General features: G+C 44.5%; 1 protein-coding gene across 2 annotated transcripts; it reads left to right on the top strand.

Moving 5' to 3' along the window:
- The first annotated feature begins 8730 nt into the window (after positions 1-8730).
- On the top strand, positions 8731-16887 carry PRSS23 (serine protease 23). Of its 2 annotated transcripts, none has more exons than XM_064719339.1 (2): positions 8731-8887; positions 13754-16887. In XM_064719339.1, the coding sequence occupies exon 2, from the start codon at positions 13767-13769 to the stop codon at positions 14883-14885; it is 1119 nt and encodes a 372-aa protein (XP_064575409.1). In that variant the 5' UTR covers positions 8731-8887; positions 13754-13766; the 3' UTR covers positions 14886-16887. The 2 variants fall into 2 exon arrangements, with proteins under 2 accessions (XP_064575409.1, XP_064575419.1); XM_064719349.1 differs by lacking the exon at positions 8731-8887 and adding an exon at positions 9176-9305.
- The last annotated feature ends 5665 nt before the right edge of the window (positions 16888-22552 follow it).

The following is a 22552-nucleotide window of genomic DNA, read 5'->3' as shown; positions in this document are numbered from 1 at the left end:
GGACAAGGGGGGAATGGCTTTAAAAATGGAAGAGAGAAGGTTTAGATTAGATATAAGGAAGAGATTCTTTACTGTGAGGGCACAAGTCACTGGCACAGCTTGCCCAGAGAAATTGTGGATGCCCCATCCCTGGAAGTGTTGAAGGCCAGGTTGGATGTAGCAACCTGGTCTAGTGGAAGGTGTCCCTGCTCATGGTGGAGGGACTGGAACTAGATGATTTTAAAGATCCCTTCCAGCTCAAACCATTTTGTGATTCTATTATTGCTTTTCACTTGTCCTTGAGAGCAGAATCAAGCCACTCTTGCACATAATCACTGAAATTGGTATTAATTGTTTTCTTCAGCCACCTACACACAAAATGCTTAGAAAAAACCCAGAGCACATAGGAAAGATCACTGTAGAAGTCTTAACCTGTGAGGCTGTACATGTTCTGTACAAGAAGTCACAACCTGTTCAAAGGCAGAGGATGGTCCTTGCTGAATATACTGCAAGAGAGGTGGGAATTGGACTTAAAAGGGAAATCTAAGGCTCAGCTTCATTATATGGGCTCCAAATCAAGAGAGAGGCATATAGACTTCTCTGGGATCAGACTGAGGCATTAAGCTGGTAGAAAAAGAGCGGAAAGAAAGGAGAGCAAAAGCACTCATTAGCACAAATCTAAAACACCATGAAAGGAATCAGCAAAGGAACCAGAAGACTTGCACGGAAGAAAATATCTAATTTACTTAAGTTAATACTCAGTCTGGAAAATAGGCAAAAAGAATTTTCCTGGCCACTAATAAACATAATTTTGACCCAACAGATATTACCAAATTTAGTGGCAGGATTTCTGTGACTAGACAGTTTAAAACACTCGCTATAACTCAAACAGCAAGGAGTGACCCCAAAACAGCAGAATCTGTACATCAATAAAGGGCATCAGCTCTTGCTGTCATTGGTGAGGGAAACCACTGAACTCAAATGTTTTTGAACTACAGGATAAGCACCTACTTAAAACATCCCTCTGCACTGTATAGAGACAGTGACTTTGGCTGAATGGTCTATTCTGGATTTCTCACAGTAAGAGTGGGACTATCTCAAATTACCTACAGCAGTTACCTGGATTGAAAATCAGCACAGAAAATATATGTTAGCCTTGCCGGGTAACAAAGGCATAGTTCCAAGAACTAAATACTGTTGTTCACAGCCATTTCTAAAATTAGAAATTTTAAAATCAGGAGTTCCCAGAAACCTTTCAAGATCTCTTGTCCATTACTGTCAATTTTCAATTAGTCCTAAAACAGATGAAAAACTGTAGAAGTTTGGCAGAAAGTAAGGGTGATATAAGTAGTTAAATAAGATATGGAATGACCCAGAAAACTGTGGGCTTTTTTTATTTGATTTCAATCTCAAATCACATAATTAGATTGACATTACATTTCACAAATGATCAAAGTAATATAATTAAGATTTATGGAAACAGATTTTGTCAAAGTATAATTCAGTTTTGATGCAAGTGCAGGTTTTAGAACAACAGTATGTGTGTGTGTATATATATACTGATATATACAGTGTATATATAGGACACCATAGTACACAAGGACTTTTAGGGCCTTTGACCTTAACATAACTTGCTAAACAGCTGAAATATAAATAGAAATAACTAGACAATGATGAACTAAAGGCTGTAATGTACACCTACACTGTGATAATTTTTAGCTCAAGACTGACTGTTCTGCAAAATATCTTTCTGGCTCAAACAAGATTAGCAGCCAGGGGCAGAGAACTCCATGGGTAATGCAGGAAGTCAGGCTGGATCTGAGTGCTTCATCCCACCTATAAAACCTTATTTGTGTGCGTAACTTGACTATTAAGTGAAACACCAAAGTGTTTTCCATCACCTAAGGTACTGCTGGACAGGGTCTTTCCTCATTGCCCAGGTTCTACTACTCCAATCAGTAGTTATATGGGATCTTCCTGCTAATAGACTATGGTGAGGGCATATTTAATGACCTTTATTTCTCCTGAGAGCAGCTTAACTGCCATTCCAGGTGTATCTGTGTGGATGTCTTTGTTGGGTGTGCTGCTCACTCCTCTTCTGTCCCAGGAAGTCTCTGGCCAAAGTGGCCATGCAATATTGCCATTGGATTCTTCAGTATGCCTCTCAGACTTACTGTCTTAGCCTATTGATAAATTCAGGTAGATACCTATACTCTGCTTGTCTTATTTTGTGTTTTCAATGAGAATTAGAAAGTAATATGAAATTCTAAATTATATTTACAGGTTTGATGCATGACTCAGCTCCTGGTGCAAACGTGGTCCCAAGTCTCGGGTTTGTAGTGTCTGTATCTTTATCTGATTTGCCTTGTGTGAGGCTCTATACATGCAATCAAAAACTAAATATTTCCACCTAAAACTCTCCCCTTGGTTCCAAAGGGAACCCAGGTTAAATGAAAGATCATAGGCTGGGTACATATATTTGACATTTTGGAGACAGAGAGGAAATATCAGTGGACCACCAGTTAGTACCTAGTTCATTGTATGGAGCAGCACAGGGTTATTTTTATGTATTCATCTTTGAGCTTTGAAATGCACTCAAAGGCAAACTGTGTCACAAATAAGTTATAAGACTTGCTATGAGTATTTCCCATGGGATATGTCTCTGCAAGACATATTATCAAATGGTTTGCCTATCTTCCAGGCTTTGATCTGTAGATTGTAGTAATTAGTGCTGGGAAAGATCTCTTGGATTGCTTGAACTGCTACATGATATTCAGCATAGTTTCCCCTTCCTGATGTTTTGCCTCACACAGTTTATATATCCAGGGGGGAGGGGGCAGAAATCCCCTGGGATACTATTTCACAACCAATTTGCACAGTCAGTGATTTTTCTGGTGAGGTTCAGCCCAAATACATCTTTTCTAATCTCATTGCATTAAACTCTTCTCATTATACTCCTTAGTGTCATGTGAAATAATTCCTCCTTAGGGTCCTATATATCCTGCACTGCAAGTGCAGACTGTTAGATTCACACGATCATAAACTATGCAAGTTTTCTGTATTCACCTTTAATGTACTTCTTTTCTTTCTTATTTACCTCCAATCTGTCTATGTCTCATGTGCAGCTAGGAAGCCAGACCTAAATACAGTCCTGCACCTGCAGTCACAGATGAGAAGGATAAAATTGCAGTTAGTACCTTGCAAATGAAAGATGTCATCTGTCCCACAAGAAAGAAAAGGATCATAGGTTAGTGAAACCGGTTACCTCTTTGGGAGAAAAATCATCATTCTCCTTGTAGTTGGATACAACAGATTTGGAAAACAGCCCAAGTTCATCCTGACAAGATGTGAACAAGAGCCAGCCCAGAGCAATTCTCTGGTGAGGAGCATGTCCACCCCACACAAGCTGTCTAGGCTGCCTCTATTGATGCCCAGGAGAAAATCATTCCAGACTGTAATTCCATAATAACATCAGCATCTATCATGGGCGGGCTGGATTGCATTCTCTCCTCAGCTTAAAGACAGCCTTCCCTAGGCTATTGACATAATCTTTAGATGGCTAAAACTAGCCAAGGCTGATCTTGCTTGCTTGTTCCCAAGCTAATCATAACTGACCTCTCCTGGTTCTACTATGATTGCTCTTAATTTTTCACAACAGAAGCCCCTCACAGACAGCTCCATGTGCTGGCTTTGGTGGCTAAACTGCCTTCCTGTGTGCCTTGGGCCCTCATGTTCATTTCCCTTAAAAGCACTGATCCATGGGACATTAGGTTGACTCACAGAAATTCTACCAGCAAATGCTTATTTGACCAAGAAATTGAGACAGAACCATTTAAAAAAATAGTCCCAGTCCCTGGTTAGTTCTCCTTTTTCTTTGCCTCCCTAAGATGGGGAGATAGACTGGATTTTGTTGTCCCCACAGGGCCCACATCCATTGCAGGATGATCTTCACAAGAACACACCTTGTTTAGACCATAGCTAAAACATGGTCTGAAATATGATGAGGTCCTTCAGAGTCACACTGCTAACTTCAAGGTGCCCTCATGCTGCTGCAAGATGACAAGGCACCAAAATTAGTATGAGCTTAGCATCTCACTGAAAATGCCACCAAATGTGTCTGCACAATGGGATAGGAAAGGCTCTTCCCAGCTCTGAAGGTTGGGCTCTCACTCACTGTTTTGCCATGAATATTGAATATGGGATTCTCTTAGAACAAGCTGAGGATCAGGTATTATCTTCAACATGAGCTGAAAAAATTGTCTACTAATATCCTCAACGACCTTGTGATTATACAGTAGCTTCATGGTCACATACAGCACTTAAAAAATGTTGCACCTCACTGTTCTTAAATGAGCACTTGGTGGATTCAAAGCCACCAGACAGAGCAGTGACACCACGGCAGAATCTGAACCCAGCAGACAGGCTGGCATGGAAACAAAAACAGCAGTGATGAATTCAATCCAATTTTGCATAACACTAAAGATTCCGTTTTTCAGAAAATTCCTGAAGTTCTCAGAGAGAGCAGTTGCAGTGGATGTTTTACTTTTAAGGTGTCATTTTGGAATTACTTCACTGTAGTGATATGCTGTTTATTCAAATAGTGAAGATGCAGCATCTTAAAAGAATCTCAGTCTTGCTGGAGCAAATCCAGATGCCTGTTTTGTTTCAACAAGCTTTCACTATCATTAAATTAAAGAGGTACTGTTAGTTTAAATATCACTCATCAGAAATGTTTTCAATAACATGAATAGTAGGAATTCTCAATAGTTAAGAGTGTATATTATATATTTAGCTGTGAATTTTGAAACAAGCTGAATTCAAAATACTAATTCTCTTTTTCTTCTTTCTATGCACCTCATAGTTTGATCAAAACTATCTACATAATATGATCTACATAAAGAATCCCATGTCATGTCTGACAGATATGGATAATCCCATTAAGCCTTTAAGTTGAAAATTCTGGTGGGGGAAAAAACAGCTACAAAATCATTTCTAAACCTAGTGTATTTTCAGTCCAATGTTACCTCTTGTGTTTCCCATATAGTAGTAGATTAGTTTTCCAATAGATTTAGAAACTTTCAGTAAAGGTTTTTTCTCAGGCAAGGCCTTTTATTTGCAGTTGTATCTGCAGGTGCAGCAGAAACCTTCCCCTGTCTGAGTGAATTGCAACTAGATGCTCAAATATCCCTATCCATCCAGAAAGAAGATGGACACACTGAGTGGGCTTCACTTCATGTTATTTTAGGCACCCAAAAGTCAGATTTAACACCTCATGATAGACAGTAGACTAAAAGGAGTGTTTCTAAGGAAGGATTGTCTGGCCTAACTTACATCCTATTTTAGCATGTGATTTTTTGCCCTCTGAGGTAGCCCCTTAAGACGCACAAAAGGAACCTAGAGTGGTCATGACTAGCTTTTCATTGTCTTTATCATCAGTGGAGTCCCCTGCAAGGCCAGGGCCCTCCTCCATGCTGCTCCACAATGTCACTTGCTGATGACAAGAATTTTGCCAACACAGGAAGGATATTGTATACATTCAGCTGTCAGTTTTCCCACTCGGCAATCTTTTCCATAAACTAAGCAACTCAGATTCCCAGTCCTGACGTGCTTCCTTTCAGAGCTGACAGTAAAATCATTTAGCTTCTGGGAAGTAGGAATAAGTACCTTCCCCACCAGTCTTGCATCCAGTCTTGAAAAACCTGAGGAAGAGTTCCTTCTCTCCAAATGGTTTTCATCTTGTGGTGCAGCTCATTTGAGTTGAATGTCTGTCCTTCCCATCAGCACAGCACCCAGTCATGGGAGAGTCACCACTGTAATTGTCATCAAAACGCTTCATTGAGATAGGATATGCTCTCACACTTGTCGCACAGATTTGGGAACTGTGGCACCAGAGCCTTCCAGAAATACTGAGCTGAAGTAGGGGTGGGAATGAGAGAAGTACTTTCTTCTCCAGAGTCCAAGTCTGCATCATTCCTGCCTTCAAAATAGACTGTTTTTAAAGGGATAGAGATTGTCTTCACCTTTAACTTCCTCCGACAGTTAAAAAGCATTTCAGGAATCAGGGCATCAGTGAGGACGGGTCTGTGTCTCAGGGAAAGCAGAGGGAGCTGGCTGGAGAGCTGCCACTGCAGTGGGGAACTCCAAGGACTTTTCTTCTGCATTGCATCAGCAGTGAGCAATGGGGAGACTGATTTGAGCCCACTGTAGGTTGTCATTCTTCCTTCCAGACTCAGTGGCCTCTGAAATCACTTCATTGTCTGCAGTGGAATCTGGCACAGGACCGTAATGCCAGGTTACTTCACTTCCCTGCAGAATAAAAGATTCCTTCAACCATGAGAAATTATCTCCTGACAGTGCCATTCATTAGGGCTCCCACCTGTAGACTGTTTCATTTTCAGCTTACTCACAGGGTGCTGAAAAGTCAGTGTGTGTGTTAACACTTGACAATATAGTACAGCTAAATGCTCTTCACCCTTGTGTATGTTGTCACTTACCGCTCTTTGCCTCAACAATGGCTCACAGAAACACTCAGATCTCGAACTTCACTCTCTTTAAAAAAAACCCAAATAGTTGTACAGCTCAATTTTACCAGAGCTCTTGGTTCTTAAGAGTTATACACATAGGGGAAAAAGAAATCTATAATTTTTTTTTCCTCTTTTGAATTAGAAAGTTAAACCAGAAAATTTTGTCTATAGATGCTCAATAGAAGAGGACAGTAGTTCATTATTTCTACAGACAAGCCAGACAAACTGTCTTTTCTGAGTTTATGGTTTAATGTACACACTAAAACTAATAGAAATCAGAAGTTTTTATGACAACAGAATGTCTCCTAACTAAATGTCAAACTAAACATTCTTCTCCACTCCTTTTGTCATGACAGTTTCACCCAACACTTTCTTTAAGGTTTCATTCTCAGGAGGGGGCCTGTAGACACCAAGCCTTGGGGTTCTTATTCATCCACCTGTGTTGTACAAAGAGACAGACTTCATGGAATCACATCATCACAGGATGGTTTGGGTTGGAAGTGATCTCAGAGATCTCCTGGTGACAAACACCCTGCCACAGGCAAGGACAATGTCCACTGCTGCTGCTTCAGGCATGGAAGGTTTGCAGTCCTGTATTGTATCACGGATAGCCCAGGGCACCCCAAACCCCTACAACTAAGTGAGGTGAGTCCCACATCTTAGCATCTCTGTATCTCTGCCCCCTGTCTATTGTAAAAACTTCTATCAGCATCATATCCTCTAGGATGGTGTCTATTTGAATTTGGGTCTGGAAGACCCTGGAGCACGTATGGCAGCTGTGACACAAGAGACTGCATGTCCATGGGAAGCCAGAACCCACCTGGACCCCTGCTGCAGCCCTGAGACCCACTCTAACCAAACCTCACCACATTTTCACCCCTACGAGGCATGGGCCAGCCCTTCCATCATGCAAATCAGCAGATGTGTGTGTACAGGGCAAAGCTGCTGAGCTGCACATCTTGTCAGATGTGATAGACAGAGCCACATCAGGAAGGGGCCTGTGGTCAGTATGGCACTGCAGACAGAGCCTGACTCGTCTGCTGCCTTGTCTGCTCATACTCCAGGCATCTGCCTCACTTGCATGGTCATTCCCTCATGGCCCAAGAGCAGCTGTGCTGGTGTCACCAGCCCTTCTCTAACACCAGTTGTATTCTCTAGCTGTCTGAGTAGCTACTTTCTTCTTCTTATTATTATTATTTAGTACGTGCTTTTTTCATTCATTTGGTAAAATCTTTCTGTAGACCCAGATGGGGAAGGTGCTAGGGCCAAGCAAATGCAAATTAGAAAAATCATGTCTGAGAATGTAAAATCCTGTCATATTTTGGCTCTTCACAGATTGCCATAGGTGAGGCATAGCTTTTGCTTTGCTTCAGGCTCTTCACATCCTTTGTCAGGGCAGCAGTGGCTTGAAAAGGTCAGTAGAAGATTGTAAATAAATTGACTCCTATGAAATTTCTATTTCCTTTATAGAATAATGGTGATCAACTGGGAATTTTGTAAAAACTTTTTTTTGGGCGACTTTTTCTTGTGGAGTTAAAACAGTGCAGGATTTTTGCCTTCTTGGCTCCGGTTTCCTCTTTTCTTGCCAAATATCATTATAAGGCTTCAAGAAGGATGAGTAATTAAAACCCATGCAAACAATGTGTCGGACAATTAAATTTAAATGTCCGCCTGATGAGGCAACACGGGTGAGTGACCGCAGAGCTCCTGGAGCTGATGCCCCGCGGAGGCAGGAAATCCGAGGGGGCTCAAGAGTTACCAGGAACCCGCTGAAAAGGGATTTGAGGACCCAGACACTGGGGACAAAGAACCTGTTGCCCTTGGGGCTGAAGACGGGCTGCACCCCAAAATCTCGCACCGAGACGGCAGCCCCTGAGCCGCCCGTCGTGCCAGAACAAGGTGGGGAAAGCCTACTATGTTTTTCCTCGGGAAATAAATGGAAATAGCAGTAAGGGATTAAAAGGGGGGTGACGCCGCTTTTTTTTTTTTTTTTTTTTTTTTTTTTATGGAAATAGCAGTAAAGGATTAAAAGGGGGGTGACTGAGGCGGCGGCCCGAGGGGCAGCCTGTTCGGAGGAACGGCCCGGGCCGGGCAGGGACGGCTCGGGCAGGGCAGGGACGGCGGCGGGCAGCGTGGCCCCGCAGGCGGGCGGGCGGGACGGGCTCCAGCGGCGGGATCCAGCGGCGGATCCACCTGCGGGAGGAGCCGCTCCGCCCCGCCCCGGCCCGCCCCGCTCCGAGCGCGCCGCCGAGGGCCGGCGGGAGGGAGGGAAGGGAGGCGCTCCCGAGCCCCGCGGAGGCGGCGGGAGAGATGGGACCGGCACCGGCCCCGCCACCTGCCTGAGCCGCTCCCGGAGCCGCCGCCGCCGCTGCTGCGGGGAGCCGGTAGGTAGCGGGCCCGGCGGCGGGGAGGGCGCCGCGGGGTGCGGGTCGCCCCGGGGGACAAAGGGGCGGCGGGAGGATGGCGAGAGCCGGGCTCGCCCTGCGCTGCCCCGGGCACTGCCTCACCTGCCCGGCCGGGCGGGACTCCGGGCGGCGGCAGCGCCTGTCCCGGCCCGCGGCGAGCGCTCCCTCCGCGCTGGGCTTAATGTTTAACCCCGCTCGCATCCACCGGAGCGCACCGGGCACCGCCTCCCCGCCGGCGCCGGCCACAAAAGGGCGAGCGCGGCCGCTGCCCGCCGGTCCCCGCTGCGGGTCCGCCGCCGCTGCCGGGGACCAACACTGAGAGCACGGCGGCTGAGGAGGGAACAGCTGGGATAAAAGTCGCCTCTGCTGCCTTTTCGTGCTTTGGAGGCGTCTGAAGGTAGCGCTCCGCTGCGGTGCTGTACTTGGGCTCGTCGCTGTGTTTGAGTACATCGGTATTTTTGGGGTGGCCTTTTAAGACGTACGTGACACGAGCTGTTCAGTGAAACGGCTGCTGGAGCCTGGGGAAGTTGTTTTTTTGCAAGGTCCGAGGGGTTGGTGCGGTCCCACCGGGACCCAGCTGGTGCAGCCGCCCCGTCCCTCAGGTGGTTTGGGAGCCCTGGGGATGCAGGTCCTTCCCACAGCTTCACCCCGTTATGCAGACACCGTCACCGTCTGCTCGTAATGCAGATTGCTCTTGTGCCGTGATACCGGAGCTCCCTGATATGCAGGGAAAGAGAAAGAAGAAGAAAAGGAGGGTGAAAAGAGGCAGCTCTAGGAGTTGGACTAAATGGAAGCACGTACTATGCTCCCTTTTCTCCGTGTGTGCATGTCACTGGCACACGTGCCAAAAGAGCCGCTGTGCCCGGTGCGAGTGCTAATGGACACACCCGTGGCCTGACAGTATCAAAGTTAGCTTCAGGCTTTCCAAGGCGTCTCTTCCTAGAGCCCTCAGTCCAGCGGGTAAGGCAGTGTAACCCTCGCACCACCTTCAGCATCTCAGGCAGGCTAATAAAGTTGTTAGATTTTACTGGCAGGAAGGCTTCTGTAGTTATTAAAGTGCAACTCCATTATTTTTGCTGTGTTTTAACAAGTTCTGTGACCAGGAAAAGCAGCAGAGGTATTTTGGCATGGCACTGACAGTGATTTAGTTCTCCTTTATGATTTGGTTTGAGGCAGATTTTTCTCTCTCACTGTCTTGGTGTTCTCTCTTGATTTTTTTTTGGTATGTTAATCTTTCTGGCTTCCAGTGCTGTGGAAAAACTTTCTTCATTTCAAAATGTAATGGAGACTAGTTCATGGTCTTTCATACTAGATGATCCATGATTTATTGTTATTTAACCATCTACTACAAGAACCACCCCTGAAGTAGTGAACTCTTGCAGAAAAATTAATTGCTTATTAGAAAATTATTCATGTCCATCCTGAGCAAGGCAGTTTTCTTTCAGCAGCATCTATCTTGGAGCGTGAATGCCCGAAGCAAGCAGGAAAATGTGTCTGTAAAGTGTTTCAGCAGCACGGAGAGCCCCGGGGTAGCTGTCACTGTTTCCATTCTCTAAACAATTTTAATGCCATTAGCGAGTGTGATTATGTACAAACCGCTTCTAGGGGGTTCCTAGGCTGGATGTCAGAGCAGGGCTTTGTGCTGAGTCAAAGGGTGGATTGAGTTTATGACACAGTTTAAATAGAAACAGAAGAGCAGAGCTACAGTAGAGCAGCACATCGTAATTCATTCAGCGCTGCTCTGTGATCGCCGGGCAGGGAAGTGCTCACTCCTCACCGTCTGCTCAGTCTGAGAGCATCTCCCAGGGTCACCCATGAGTAAGTAGCTGAGGACAGAGAGTTTTTTAACCCTGGGGTTTTTTGCAGCTGTTTGATTGTGTTTCAAATGAGAAGAGAAAGTAAAAGGAAAGAAGAGCGTTACTGGAGAGTCTCTGTGTAAATGTAGACTGCTTTTTCAATTCCTTTATTTTTTAAGAGGAAGGATCTACACAGAAAGAGGTACTGTGGGCTAATTTGCATCCTGTTATAAGTAAGACATATTTATTCTATTTATTGCTGCCCAGATCTGATTTAGTACCAGTTATGTCTCCAGATGGAATTTAACTATGACGACTTCGGTAAATGAGCGCTGTTTAGCTTCTACAGGCATAAACTCACAACTGTATTTTATTGTCAGGTTTAAATAACATCTTAAATAATAGAAGCGTTCTGTAACTGGTGAAAAGGCTTTTTTATCCCTGAGAGCTGCAATGTGATCACAGCACAGAAGCAGCAGTGGAGGGGGGTGGGAGGCTTGCTCAGAGATGTGAAGTGGAGTAAGTACCACTTTACAGAGTGCAGCACAGACACAAATACATCTTCTGAAGCCTTTTTTCTGGGACCAGCTCGAGTCCCATCTCCTGTCTTGCTCTCTTCATAGGGCAGCTGCCCTCTGCTGTCTGAAGCTGCCCTTCCAAGCGCTGGTGGTGCTGTGCTGGGGATGGTGGGGAGATAAGGGAGGGCAGGCTGCAGGACGAGGTAATCTCTCCTCAGCCCAGATGATAATCTCGGAGGAAGCAGAGAAGCTGTTTGGCACACAATTCCTCCGTCGGGTCGCCGTGCTGACAGGCACGAGGGAATCTGGCTGCTTGTGCAAATAACAACTGACAGGATGCTTCTGGTTTTCCCCTGCCAGCTAAATAAACCAGCCAAGGGCCAGCAGAGGCTCAGTTAGCATGGGTGGGCTTTAGCTCCAAGTGGCATGAGTGATGCAATTTAAAGAGATGCAATCTGTCAAGAAATCTGAGGGCAGCGAGGGCAAACTGCCTAGAAATACGTGCTCTTCATGATGGGATCATACCTGATTGCACATTTAGCTGTGGTTTAGTCTGCTCTCAGCTTCTGACTGTGAGACCAGTGAGCACTGCTGCATGCAGCCCTCACTGACACAAGCAGGACAGCTAGCAGTTGACTCATACCAGTGTATACCATCTTTGTGGGGATGGAGCAGTGTCATTTGTCCCTGTTACCTTCTTTTTTTTTTTTCCTGTCTTCCTAATCACTGTCCTACAACAATAGATGTGATAATACAGCAGGTGTTCCCTGTGGCATCCTTACAACATTTGGAAGTCTTTCATTTCATAGCTTGCAAAATGCAGCCACATCCAATACTAAAATTTGCTGTGGAAGGAGTCAGAAGAGTGGTTGGTTTTCCTTGAATACCAAGTATTTTCTGATTTTGAGACATATAACATGATGCAATTCTGATTAATGTTTATAATGGCTTTTATTTGCCAGCATGAGTCATCAGTTAGGTATAATGCATCATATTTGGTGGAGACTAACCTAGGAAAAAAGTATGTTCCTTTAAAGATATTCTGTTTGTTAATGAAAAATTTGCCAACAGAATGTGTGGTCACTTCTGAAAGAGTCCTGAAAGAGTCCACCTGCCTCTGTGGGTTTCAGTAGCATCAGTTCTGTTAATCTACATCTGTTTTTGGACTTTTAAGTCTTTTGATATCTTGCATGAGTCAATTGATATTTTAAACATTGTGTGCTTTAATGATAGCCTCTGTTCCCAAAGAGGATGGTACCAAAATTCTAAGAATCTGGGCCAAATATTTGAGTTGAACACCGCTGGACATCAGCAGCCTGTAGCTTTCAAAGTCTTGTTTGATGCAATTTAGGGATGGAGTATTTCTACACAAAGCACTGGAGAGAAGGATTTTTCTTTTTTATTCTGAGATAGCTGTGGTCATTTCCTGTGTGATTTGCTTTGGTTTACTCGTTTGAGGCATTTCAGGAATGATCCTGCAGTTGTGATCAGTGTAACCTCAGCAGGGTTTTAAATATGTGTAAGCTCAACATAATGGTGAACTTTCCTTTGAATAATCTTTGTGTGAGGGAGATCCTGCCTGCCTTCTCGCCCAGGGCACAGTGCCTCCTGCAGCGATTCAGCTGTATGGCTAATTTTCAAATAAACTGAAGTTAGGCATTTTTTTACACAGTTCTAGTGCACGCTGTTCTCTGCAGTCCCAGGCACTCCGCCTGTGGTTCATAAACACATTTACAGCCACATTTGCCTCCCTGTGCTCAGAGGGGGTTGGTTTGCATTTCTAATTAATTGAGTTTATAAAGCAATAAGCCAGTGTGTTAACTGAAAATTCCCTCAAGAATTGTAATCTTCCTTCATTAGCTGCCTGTGTGTAATCATATCACCCTTTCTCGTGTAAGCCTCGGGGAGAGCCAGTGCCACTTGGTGCAGAGCCTTTGTCTGCTGTGAGCTGCAGGGGGAAGTGAGTCTCCTCTGTGGTCGTGTTCTGCAGCACAGCCCCTGTCAGGTCACCTTCTTTGTCCCTCCCCACCTGTCCCTGCCATCAGCCTGGTGTCTCTGGCTGAGACAGCAAATGGTGTGAAGGCATTTAAAGGACATCTTTCAGCAAAGTCAGAGAGCAGGGGAGAGCTTTCAGAGAATGTTCTAATCTAGCTGAAGACAGACACATTTACTCTTTGCAGGAGCTCTGTTTACTGGATGAATGGATTTAAACAGAATCTGAATTTTCTTTGAACTGTGTGAAGACAAGTACTATAACTTCCCACTAATGTCAGCTGGGAGTTGTTAGCTCAGCACACCTGAGGGTTAAATGTCCTGTATTTCAGTGTTAACCTGGGACACTTGTTTTGAGACTCTGGCTAAGGCATTAGTTTGGCACTGAGAAATCTGAGCTACTTGATGTAAGTTAACTCCATTCAAATTGCTTGACCCTTATTGCATTTATACTGGGTTAGCAAGCCACTACTTAGCAAGGTAGGATAATCTTGCAACGGGTTTGGGTGAATAACTGTATTTGCTTTTGCCTTCCACAGACCGACGTTCAGAATGGCAGCCTTGTCCACTTTAATCCTCCTTTTGTGTGCTGCTAAAGATGTGATGCCTTCCAGTCCTCACTGGAAGCCAACTTGGCCGTCTTACAGAGTTCCCGTTATCCTGCCGCAGTCTACCCTGAACTTGGACAGGCCCCAGTTTGATGCTGAAGCCAGACTGGAAGTGGTATCTCCATGTGGCCCAGCATGCCACAAAAGCTCTCCGCTGCCGACGTACGAAGAGGTGAAGAACTACCTGTCCTACGAAACCTTGTATGCCAACGGCAGCCTCACGGAAACCGAGGTGGGCATCTACATCCTGAGCAACGGCGGCGACAGCTCCCGAGGCAGAGCTCGAACTAAGAGGCAGATCTATGGCTACGACAGCAGGTTTAGCATTTTTGGGAAAGACTTCTTGTTGAATTACCCATTCTCCACGTCGGTGAAGCTCTCTACGGGTTGCACGGGGACGCTGGTGGCCGAAAAGCACGTTCTTACTGCTGCTCATTGTATCCATGACGGAAAGAGTTACGTCAAGGGAGCTCAGAAACTGCGGGTGGGGTTCCTAAAGCCCAAACAGAAAGATGGCGGCAAGGGGTCCAATATCACCAACTCGGCAACGCCTGAGAAAATGAAATTCCAGTGGATCCGCGTGAAACGGACACATGTCCCCAAAGGATGGATCAAAGGCAATGCCAATGACATTGGCATGGATTATGACTATGCCCTGCTGGAGCTGAAGAAGCCACATAAGAGAAAGTTTATGAAGATAGGTGTGAGCCCACCAGCAAGACACTTACCTGGAGGGAGGATTCACTTCTCTGGCTACGACAATGACCGTCCAGGAAACCTGGTTTACCGTTTCTGCGATGTCAAAGATGAAACGTACGACCTGCTGTACCAGCAGTGCGATGCCCAGCCGGGTGCCAGTGGATCTGGGGTGTATGTGAGGATGTGGAAGAGGCAGAATCACAAATGGGAGCGTAAAATTATTGGTATATTTTCAGGCCATCAGTGGGTGGACATGAATGGCACCCCGCAGGATTTCAATGTAGCTGTTCGCATCACACCGCTCAAATACGCACAGATCTGTTACTGGATCAAAGGCAACTACCTTGATTGCAGGGAAGGATAAAGACAGTGAAACTCCATGAAAGCACTTAATGACTGGTTTTAGTTACTCATCTGAGGAAAGGCTAGACTTTGTGCTGCAAGTGCATGTGATCACGTAACATCAAGAGGTGATATGTAGCTTTTCAAGCCAGCCACCTTGTTCTTAGGACAGGGACTGGGTGGTGCTATCATTACAGCCTGAAACTGGGGAGAAAGGAACGTCTGCTGGGTGGGGAAGGAGCAGGTGGACTTGCTGAATTTGCAGCTGAGCAACTGAAGATTAATTAGGGGCGGATCAGTAAACAGTATGAAAACAGAACCGTCTCCAAAGAATCTTGTAAAAGGGACGCTGTTGACTATCTCATGCCTACAATGTTTGTTTTAATAAATCCTAGGATTAGTAGAAATGCTTTGATCTGAACTTTTAAAAGAAAATATTTCTATGCTGTTGGGGGCTGAAGAGGGGCATTTAATGGTGTTTGCAACCCAAACATTACAGCTTTGTGTTCCTGCATGAGAAAAGGGAGTGTGAAAAGGGCAAGGCATGCGCCGTGGGAGATGAATGCCACACAAATAGCGTGAAGGGTAAATAACCACATAACACTTCTAACTTCCTTTCAGCCTGAGTGATTTGAGACTTTATTAGTAACACAGTTAAGAAAAATGCTTTTTGAGCAGACAGACCTTGATGTTGTAATGATTTGACTGTGAAGATGATGTTGGTCATATGATCAGTGCCGTTACATCCTGCTGTGAGAAACACTGATTGCACGTGGGATTAAATCCATGTAGGAGCTGGGACCTATGAAGGAGCAGGATCCCTATGAATATACTAGAAAGCATGTGGGGAAAGGGGCTTTTCTGTTTATGACCTACTTAGGCCTTTTAAGGAAAATCTCATGTCAGCAACTCAGATTTTCAGAGGGGAAGCCTGTCTTCAGTCTTGCTATCTATCTGAATTGCTGCCTGCAGGGCAGGTAAAGGAGAGAGCAGGACAAGGGTTCTACTGAGTTTTTCTACCTAATGGTACACCACATAGAGGGACCCTAGACTTAAAAGTGTCTCTCAGCCATATCCCATTGACAGTGTAATTTGGGCATCTTGACTAATGTTTCTTGTGGTTTTGGAAAAGGAATATTCCTCCCCACCTAGCTGTTCAATTACAAATAATTCTTAGCAAATGCACAGTTGAGGATTTCTGCAGCTGGGATAGAACCACTTTATAGCCTGGGTTTGCTATGAAGTGATCCTCTGCTGCCTCTTACAGATAAGTGATATTTTTACTGTAGAAGAATTAGAGTTGAAAACAAGAACTGTCTTTTTTGGGGTAAAACCAGTGCTGCCAAATACTGTAGCTCAGCAAACAGTATTTGGAAATCAACATGGTCTGTGCAGCCAGCCTTTCTTAGGTGGATTGTGCCACTGTATTTCAGTGACGTGGTTGAGGACATGCTGCCCTGCCAAGATGATCTTTTAAAGTAGGAGGATAGACACCAGCTCCGGTTCCTCTTCCATCCATCCCTCACTGACTCCTGAAGCTTCCCAAGCTGCCCATGGTGCTTGGTGTTGTGGGGCAAATGCACATCCCTGGTGAGAAATATCAAAGCTGGGAAGGAGTGAATCCAAGCAGAGCTTCCCTGTGCTATACCAATACAAGGAAAATGTTAATTCAGCTAAGCCTTTTTTTACACTCTACTAATTACTACGGCATTTGTAAACATTTGCCTGATGGTGCTTTATCTTTGTGGTGGCTTTGGCTCTAGTTCTGACAAACATTTATGCTGGAGCTGCCTATGATTATTATTTTTATAGAAGCAGTGTACAAAAATGTGGACTCTCATGTGGGTTTTTGGTGCACTCAGATACAAGCAGTTACTAATGCTTTGAAATATGAATAATCACCATATGTATCTGATGGTCTTTTTCTGACTTTTTGTTTTAATTTCCTTTACTCTGTGGATGTTATCTGGAGCACTTTTGTTTGAATGTATCACAGTGAATAAAGAAAAGTTATGGAATTTCAATGCAGACATTCTTGTATTTGTGCTGTATTGGGTTGCACTTTCAATCTCATTTCAGCTACTTATTTCTAAAGACATTCAGATACAGATTTATTAAAATCCTCAGTGCTGTTTATTTTCCTTCAATTTTCTTCTGCTCTTACCCATTGGAAGTTTTTGTTTTGGTGTATTGTTTTTGGGGTTTTTGGTAGGTTTAATTACTTTAACACATTTGGATGCTAATAATCAATCTTAGCTTTTGTATGACTCTTACAGTTCCAAAGCCAGTCATGAGCTCTGATTAGTTAGAGCTGAAAATAACCTATTAGACTGAAAAGCCACATTGTTTTTATGAACTTCAGGGTAAATAAACTATGGAGGAATGTGAACCAGTCAGTATAAGGTCAAAATTGAGGTCAGTCCATCTTCTTTTTCTTTTAGTTGATGCAGTATAAAAAATAGTTCCTTTGAGGCCAACAGTGAGACTCGGAGTTTTTAGAGAAACACTGGAGCAGAAAGTTTTTCTTTTTGAAATTGCTGTTCGTACAAGTTTCCTGACCTTTAACAATGCACGCTACGTCATGTGGGCTTGAGAACATCAGTCCTGATTTATTGGATGTATTTCCCATCCACTGAGCCCGTGTTCTCAACTGCTTTCTCAGATTGTGGGCTGAGAACTTTTCACAGAATCACAAAGCCATTTAGGCTGGAAAAGATCTTTAAGATCTTCAAGGCCAACTGTAAAACTAACATGACCACGTCCACCACTAAGCCACGTCCTGGAGTGCCACATTTATGTCTTTTAGAAACCTCAAGGGATGGTGACTCCACCACTTCCCTGGGCAGCCTGTTCCAATGCTTGACAACCCTTCTGGTGGAGAAGATTTTCCTAATATTCAGTCTGAACCTCTGCTGGCACAACTTGAGGCCATTTCCTCTAGGCTGATGTGAGCAAGGTGGTTTTTTGTTGTTTTTTTTTCTAAGAATGTGTGCAGCAAGTTCAGTGTAATCAGGAGTGGGAGAGTCTCTTCCCACTGCACACCCTGTGCAAACATTCCAGTTTTAGAAAGAAAAGGAAATCTCAGATAACACAGGCAGAGTTGTGGTGCTGAACTTCAGCACTGTGCCCACCCGAGTTGGTGGTAATTTTGCTAGTGTAATCATGTGCAGCAAGGCTGGGCATGCTAGACAGGTTTGAAAATTACATCCTGAGGATATTTGCTTTGATGCTGCAAAGTATGCTCTTTTAAAACCAGAACTTTAAAATTATGAGAAAGATAGCCATGCAGCCAAAATAAGGCTCATCAAGAAAACATAAGTAACTAATTTATACGCAGGCATGGCACTTGAAATTTCATTGTCCAGCCAATGACTGCCTGTGACCTGCAGGACTGAACGAAGTGCCTCATTATTCTTGTATATGAAGGCAAGACAGTAGATGGACATAGAGGCACTGTTTTGACTGTGATTGAAAAGGATTAAAGACTGTTCCTGCATTTGTAAGAGGCTGACATATGAAAAATTTTACTGAATTTTGCTATAAATCTCTTGGAGAACAGTGCTGGTGATGGAAAGTGAGGTCTCGAGAGAACACAGATCCTGCTGAGCTCTTCCCCAGCACACACTGAACTTAGCCTACTGAAGACTGCAGAATATCATCAAGTTTCCTTTTCAGAGAAAAAGTATTTTCCTTGCATCTGTAATTGTTTTGCAACTGAATTCCCAGGCCTGCCTGGTTAGAGGGCAGCCCTCGTCTTAAAGTTGCAGGCTGAACCCCAAGCTAGTATAATACATGCTTGAAATTCTTTTCCGTGTTTCCACTTAATCTGCCATTTGTTAGCAGGTTTTGGTAGCCTGCCAACTCAATATGCACAGGCCTTGGGAAGAGAAGCTTTCAGAGAGTGTATAAAGTATGTTGGGTGGGTAAAAACTTCTTTGCTTTTCTGGAAGAAAAAGGAAGCATGGATAGGGAAGAGCAGGAGAGAGTGAAAGGGCAGTGTGATTTGTGTCACAGGGCGAGGATTCCTTGAGGATCAGTTTTGTGGATGTGCATGTGTGTAGGGTTTTTATAAATAATACTGTTACTTTCCATTCCTTGTTCTCCCAGGTGAAGAAAAACTTAGGAGCTGGAGTAAATTAGGTCTCTTCAAAGGAGCACCTTAATGCCAGCTCTGAAGCCAGTGTGCAGCACAGATGAGAAGTTTAGGCTGTGACTTGTCTAATAGATACATAAAAGAAGAGTGACAGTGACATAAGCATTAGGAACCTGATCTCCTCCTCCCAGGAGATGTTTTTTCCTGTCTTACATGGTGACTATTAGGTTGCACGTGCTTTGTGCCTGCTGGCAAAGGTAGTGTGGGCTTTTATAGGTGAATGGTTATACAAGGGAAGAGAAGTAATAGTGTCAGCATGCTCCAGACACTATTATCAACACTGGTTATTGCCAGGATAAAATTATCAGTGATGCTTTGGGTGTGGATTGATTTTTAACTAAATGGGCATAGGCTGAGCCATGAAGCAGGCTTATACTCTTTGTTTTTATCGAAAGATCTCTAACAGTAATTAAGTGTTGTGGCTCAAGGAGAGGATGGTGAATGTTCCTCTGCAAACTTTTTATGGACAATGGTTTGGGTGTTTTTTTTACAATAAATTCCATTTTAAAGATTTGTGCATAAGCAGATACAAGAAGTTAAACATTTCTTTTAGTTCACCAAGCAAATAATAATGATTTAAATAGAACATGTAATATATAATATCTGAAATATTTTTTAATAGCATTTGCTTGTTTGCACTCATTTCTGTTTTGGAATTAACCATTTATGCTGATTTGGTGAGGAGAGTGTATTTTTCTAGTAAGTGTGACCAAGCTGAAAAGCAAAAACACAAGAAGTTCTGGCTTGTGATAAGAGTATGAAGATTGTAAGTTCATATTGGAGTGACAGCAGTAATAAGGTACAACAACTTCCCATGACAGTTTTATGCCACATTATCATACATTTGGTGATTTTCCACAGGTTGCATACATGAAGAAGTTAATTTAATGATGATTAAGGTGCTGGTTGATGTAAAGTTGAACATGTGTCAGCAGTGCCCTGGCAGCCAGGAGGGCTGAGTGTGTTCTGGGGTGCATCAGGCACAGCATGGCCAGCTGGGCAGGGGAAGGGATTGTCCTGCTCTGATCTGCACTGGGGCAGCCTCACCTCAAGTGCTGGGGCAGTTCTGAGAGTCACAATAGAAAAAAGACATTAAACTGGAGACAGTGTCCAAAGGAGGACAGTGAGGATGGTGAGGGCCTTGAGAAGAAGCCATTATGAGGACTGGCTGGGGTCACTTGGTTTGTTCAGCCTGGAGGAGACTGAGGAGAGACCTCATTGCAGTCTGCCATATTCTTGAGAGGGGAAGGGGAGGAGCAGGCACTGATCGCTCCTCTCTGGTGACCAGTGGCAGGACCCAAGGGAATGGCCTGAAGCTGTGTCAGGGGAGGTTTAGGTTGGATATCAGGAAAAGGTTCTTCACCCAGAGGGTGCTTGGGCACAGGAACAGGTTACCCAGAGCAGTACCCACAGCCCCAAGCCTGACAGAGTTCAAGAAGTGTTCGGACAATGCTCTCAGGCACATGGTGTGGTTCTTGGTGTGTTCTGTGCAGGGCCAGGAGTTGATGATCCTTGTGAATCCCTTCCAACTCAGCAAATGCTATTATTCTGTGATTTTTTTTGCCTTTTTTGTCTTTTTGCCTTACCTTTGAGGCCAGATATATTTACTGCTATGGACAGGTCAGAAGAACAGAAAAATGTTCACATTTGCACAAGTTTGGTAAAGGCTTGTCTGACACAAAGTCCTGCTTCTGAAGTTGAGGAAGGGCAAAGTGAATTGGAATTGTTCAGCCTGGAAAATAGAAGGATTTGGGGGACCTTCTTGTAGGCTCCCTTCAGTATCTGAAGGGAGCCTACAAGAAAGATGGAGACTACAAGACAGGGCAAGGGGGAATGGCTTCAAACTGAAAGAGAATGGGGTTAGATATTAGGAAAAGGGTCTTTACGGTGGGGGTGGTGAGAAACTGGAACAAGTTGCCCAGAGAAGCTGTGGATGCCTCATCCCTGGAAGTGTTCAAGGCAGGCTGGATGGGGCTGTGAGCAGCCTGGGCTAGTGGAAGGTGTCCCTGCCCATGGCAGAGGGTGGGAACCATATGGCCTTTGAAGTCCCTTTCAACCCAAACCATTCTATGGTTCTGTATTTGTCATCATACAGAAAGGAGTAGATTTAAATGGGGTAGTTTTGATGAGTGCAAATCTGAGCTAGCAGGAAAATAGTTTCTTTTATCTGTTTCCCCAGATTTTCTATACTTTTTCTGTTCCTGCCTATCCTTGGAAAATAAATTTCCTGTGATGGAAAAGAATGGGCATCCTTAGAAGTGAGGGGATCAGGTGCACTTAAGAGAGCCTGTTCAACTGGTGTGTTTGTGCTTTCCTGCTGCAAAGAGGGAGCTGCCCAACAGCTTGGCTGTTCTGCCTTTTCTGGGACAGACAGGTCACACTTGCTTTGGTCTTGGCCAAAAATTTTCACCTGAGTCAAAGAGTCCTTTCTAATAACAACTCTTTTGAAATCAGGATGTTTCAAGAAAGTCTTTTCTACTAGTAGGAGTTCATAGAAACCAAACATATTTTCCTAATGAATTTCCAATCATACCCTGCTACAGGTAATTTTTCCTGCCGCGTTCTGGTCCCCATGGGAATGAAGATGATACCCCTACATGGAAGATGATATTATGTCTTACCAACAGGATTCAACAAAATGCTTGGAAGATGATATTATGTCTTATCCACAGCATTCAACAAAATTCTCCTGTCCAAAAGTCATGTTTTTCCTGAATCAGTTGCAGAGGTTTTGTCACTCTGACTGGAGCATACAGGGGCTGGTTTCATTGTTGGTGGGACAAGGAGGACATGAGAAGATCACCACTGCAGCAAAGGGTCAGCCAGCCGTGGGACTGGAGCCCGCACAAACAGGTGGGGCCGCAGGGGTTTTCTGGCCTCTGCCATCTCACAAAAGCTGCACTCAGCCAAGAAGCGTGGGGTGGAAGAAAATGTCACCCTGGGCTTCGTCCTGCACCCACCCAGTCAGCTATTGTGCTGGCTGGGAGCAGAGCTGGGCACAGAGGGATCTGCCTCACGGCCTAAATGTCACCAGGCGTGTGGGAGCACTTCTCTCCAGCCAGCCCTTCTGAGGGAGCATTGTGGGCAATGAAAGGGCAGGAAAGACTTCTGCAGAAAGTGTGGGTGGCAGAAAAGCAACCCTTCATGCTGGGAACACATCAGATGTGTGGAAAAAACTCTGAAACGTCTTTTCCCCGAAGTAAAGAGCTAGGCTGAGGGATCCCTGCAGGTGGAAGGAGCTCAGCAGTTCCCCTCCCCATGCCCAGAGGTGTCCCTGGCAACAGCTGAGCAGGAGAGGGATCACCACACTCTCACCTTTGTGGATGAACTACTCAATACCTGCCATCTGCCTCCAGTGGGAAGTAATTATTTAACAGGAAGAACAATAAAAATTGAGAGAAGAACCTGACAGAAGCTGTCTTAGATACACTGTACCAATTAAATAATTGTGTACAAACAGGCATCCAGAAATACTCTTGTTTTTTCTAAGTAACTGTGGCCACTGCTGCTGTTGCCAGCACTAAAATCCTGAACTG

This window comes from Zonotrichia leucophrys, chromosome 1 (assembly GCF_028769735.1).
Source record: "Zonotrichia leucophrys gambelii isolate GWCS_2022_RI chromosome 1, RI_Zleu_2.0, whole genome shotgun sequence".
Taxonomy (NCBI): Eukaryota; Metazoa; Chordata; class Aves; order Passeriformes; family Passerellidae; genus Zonotrichia; species Zonotrichia leucophrys.
Note: the sequence above shows the minus strand (reverse complement) of the source record. Positions and strands in the feature narration are given on the sequence as shown.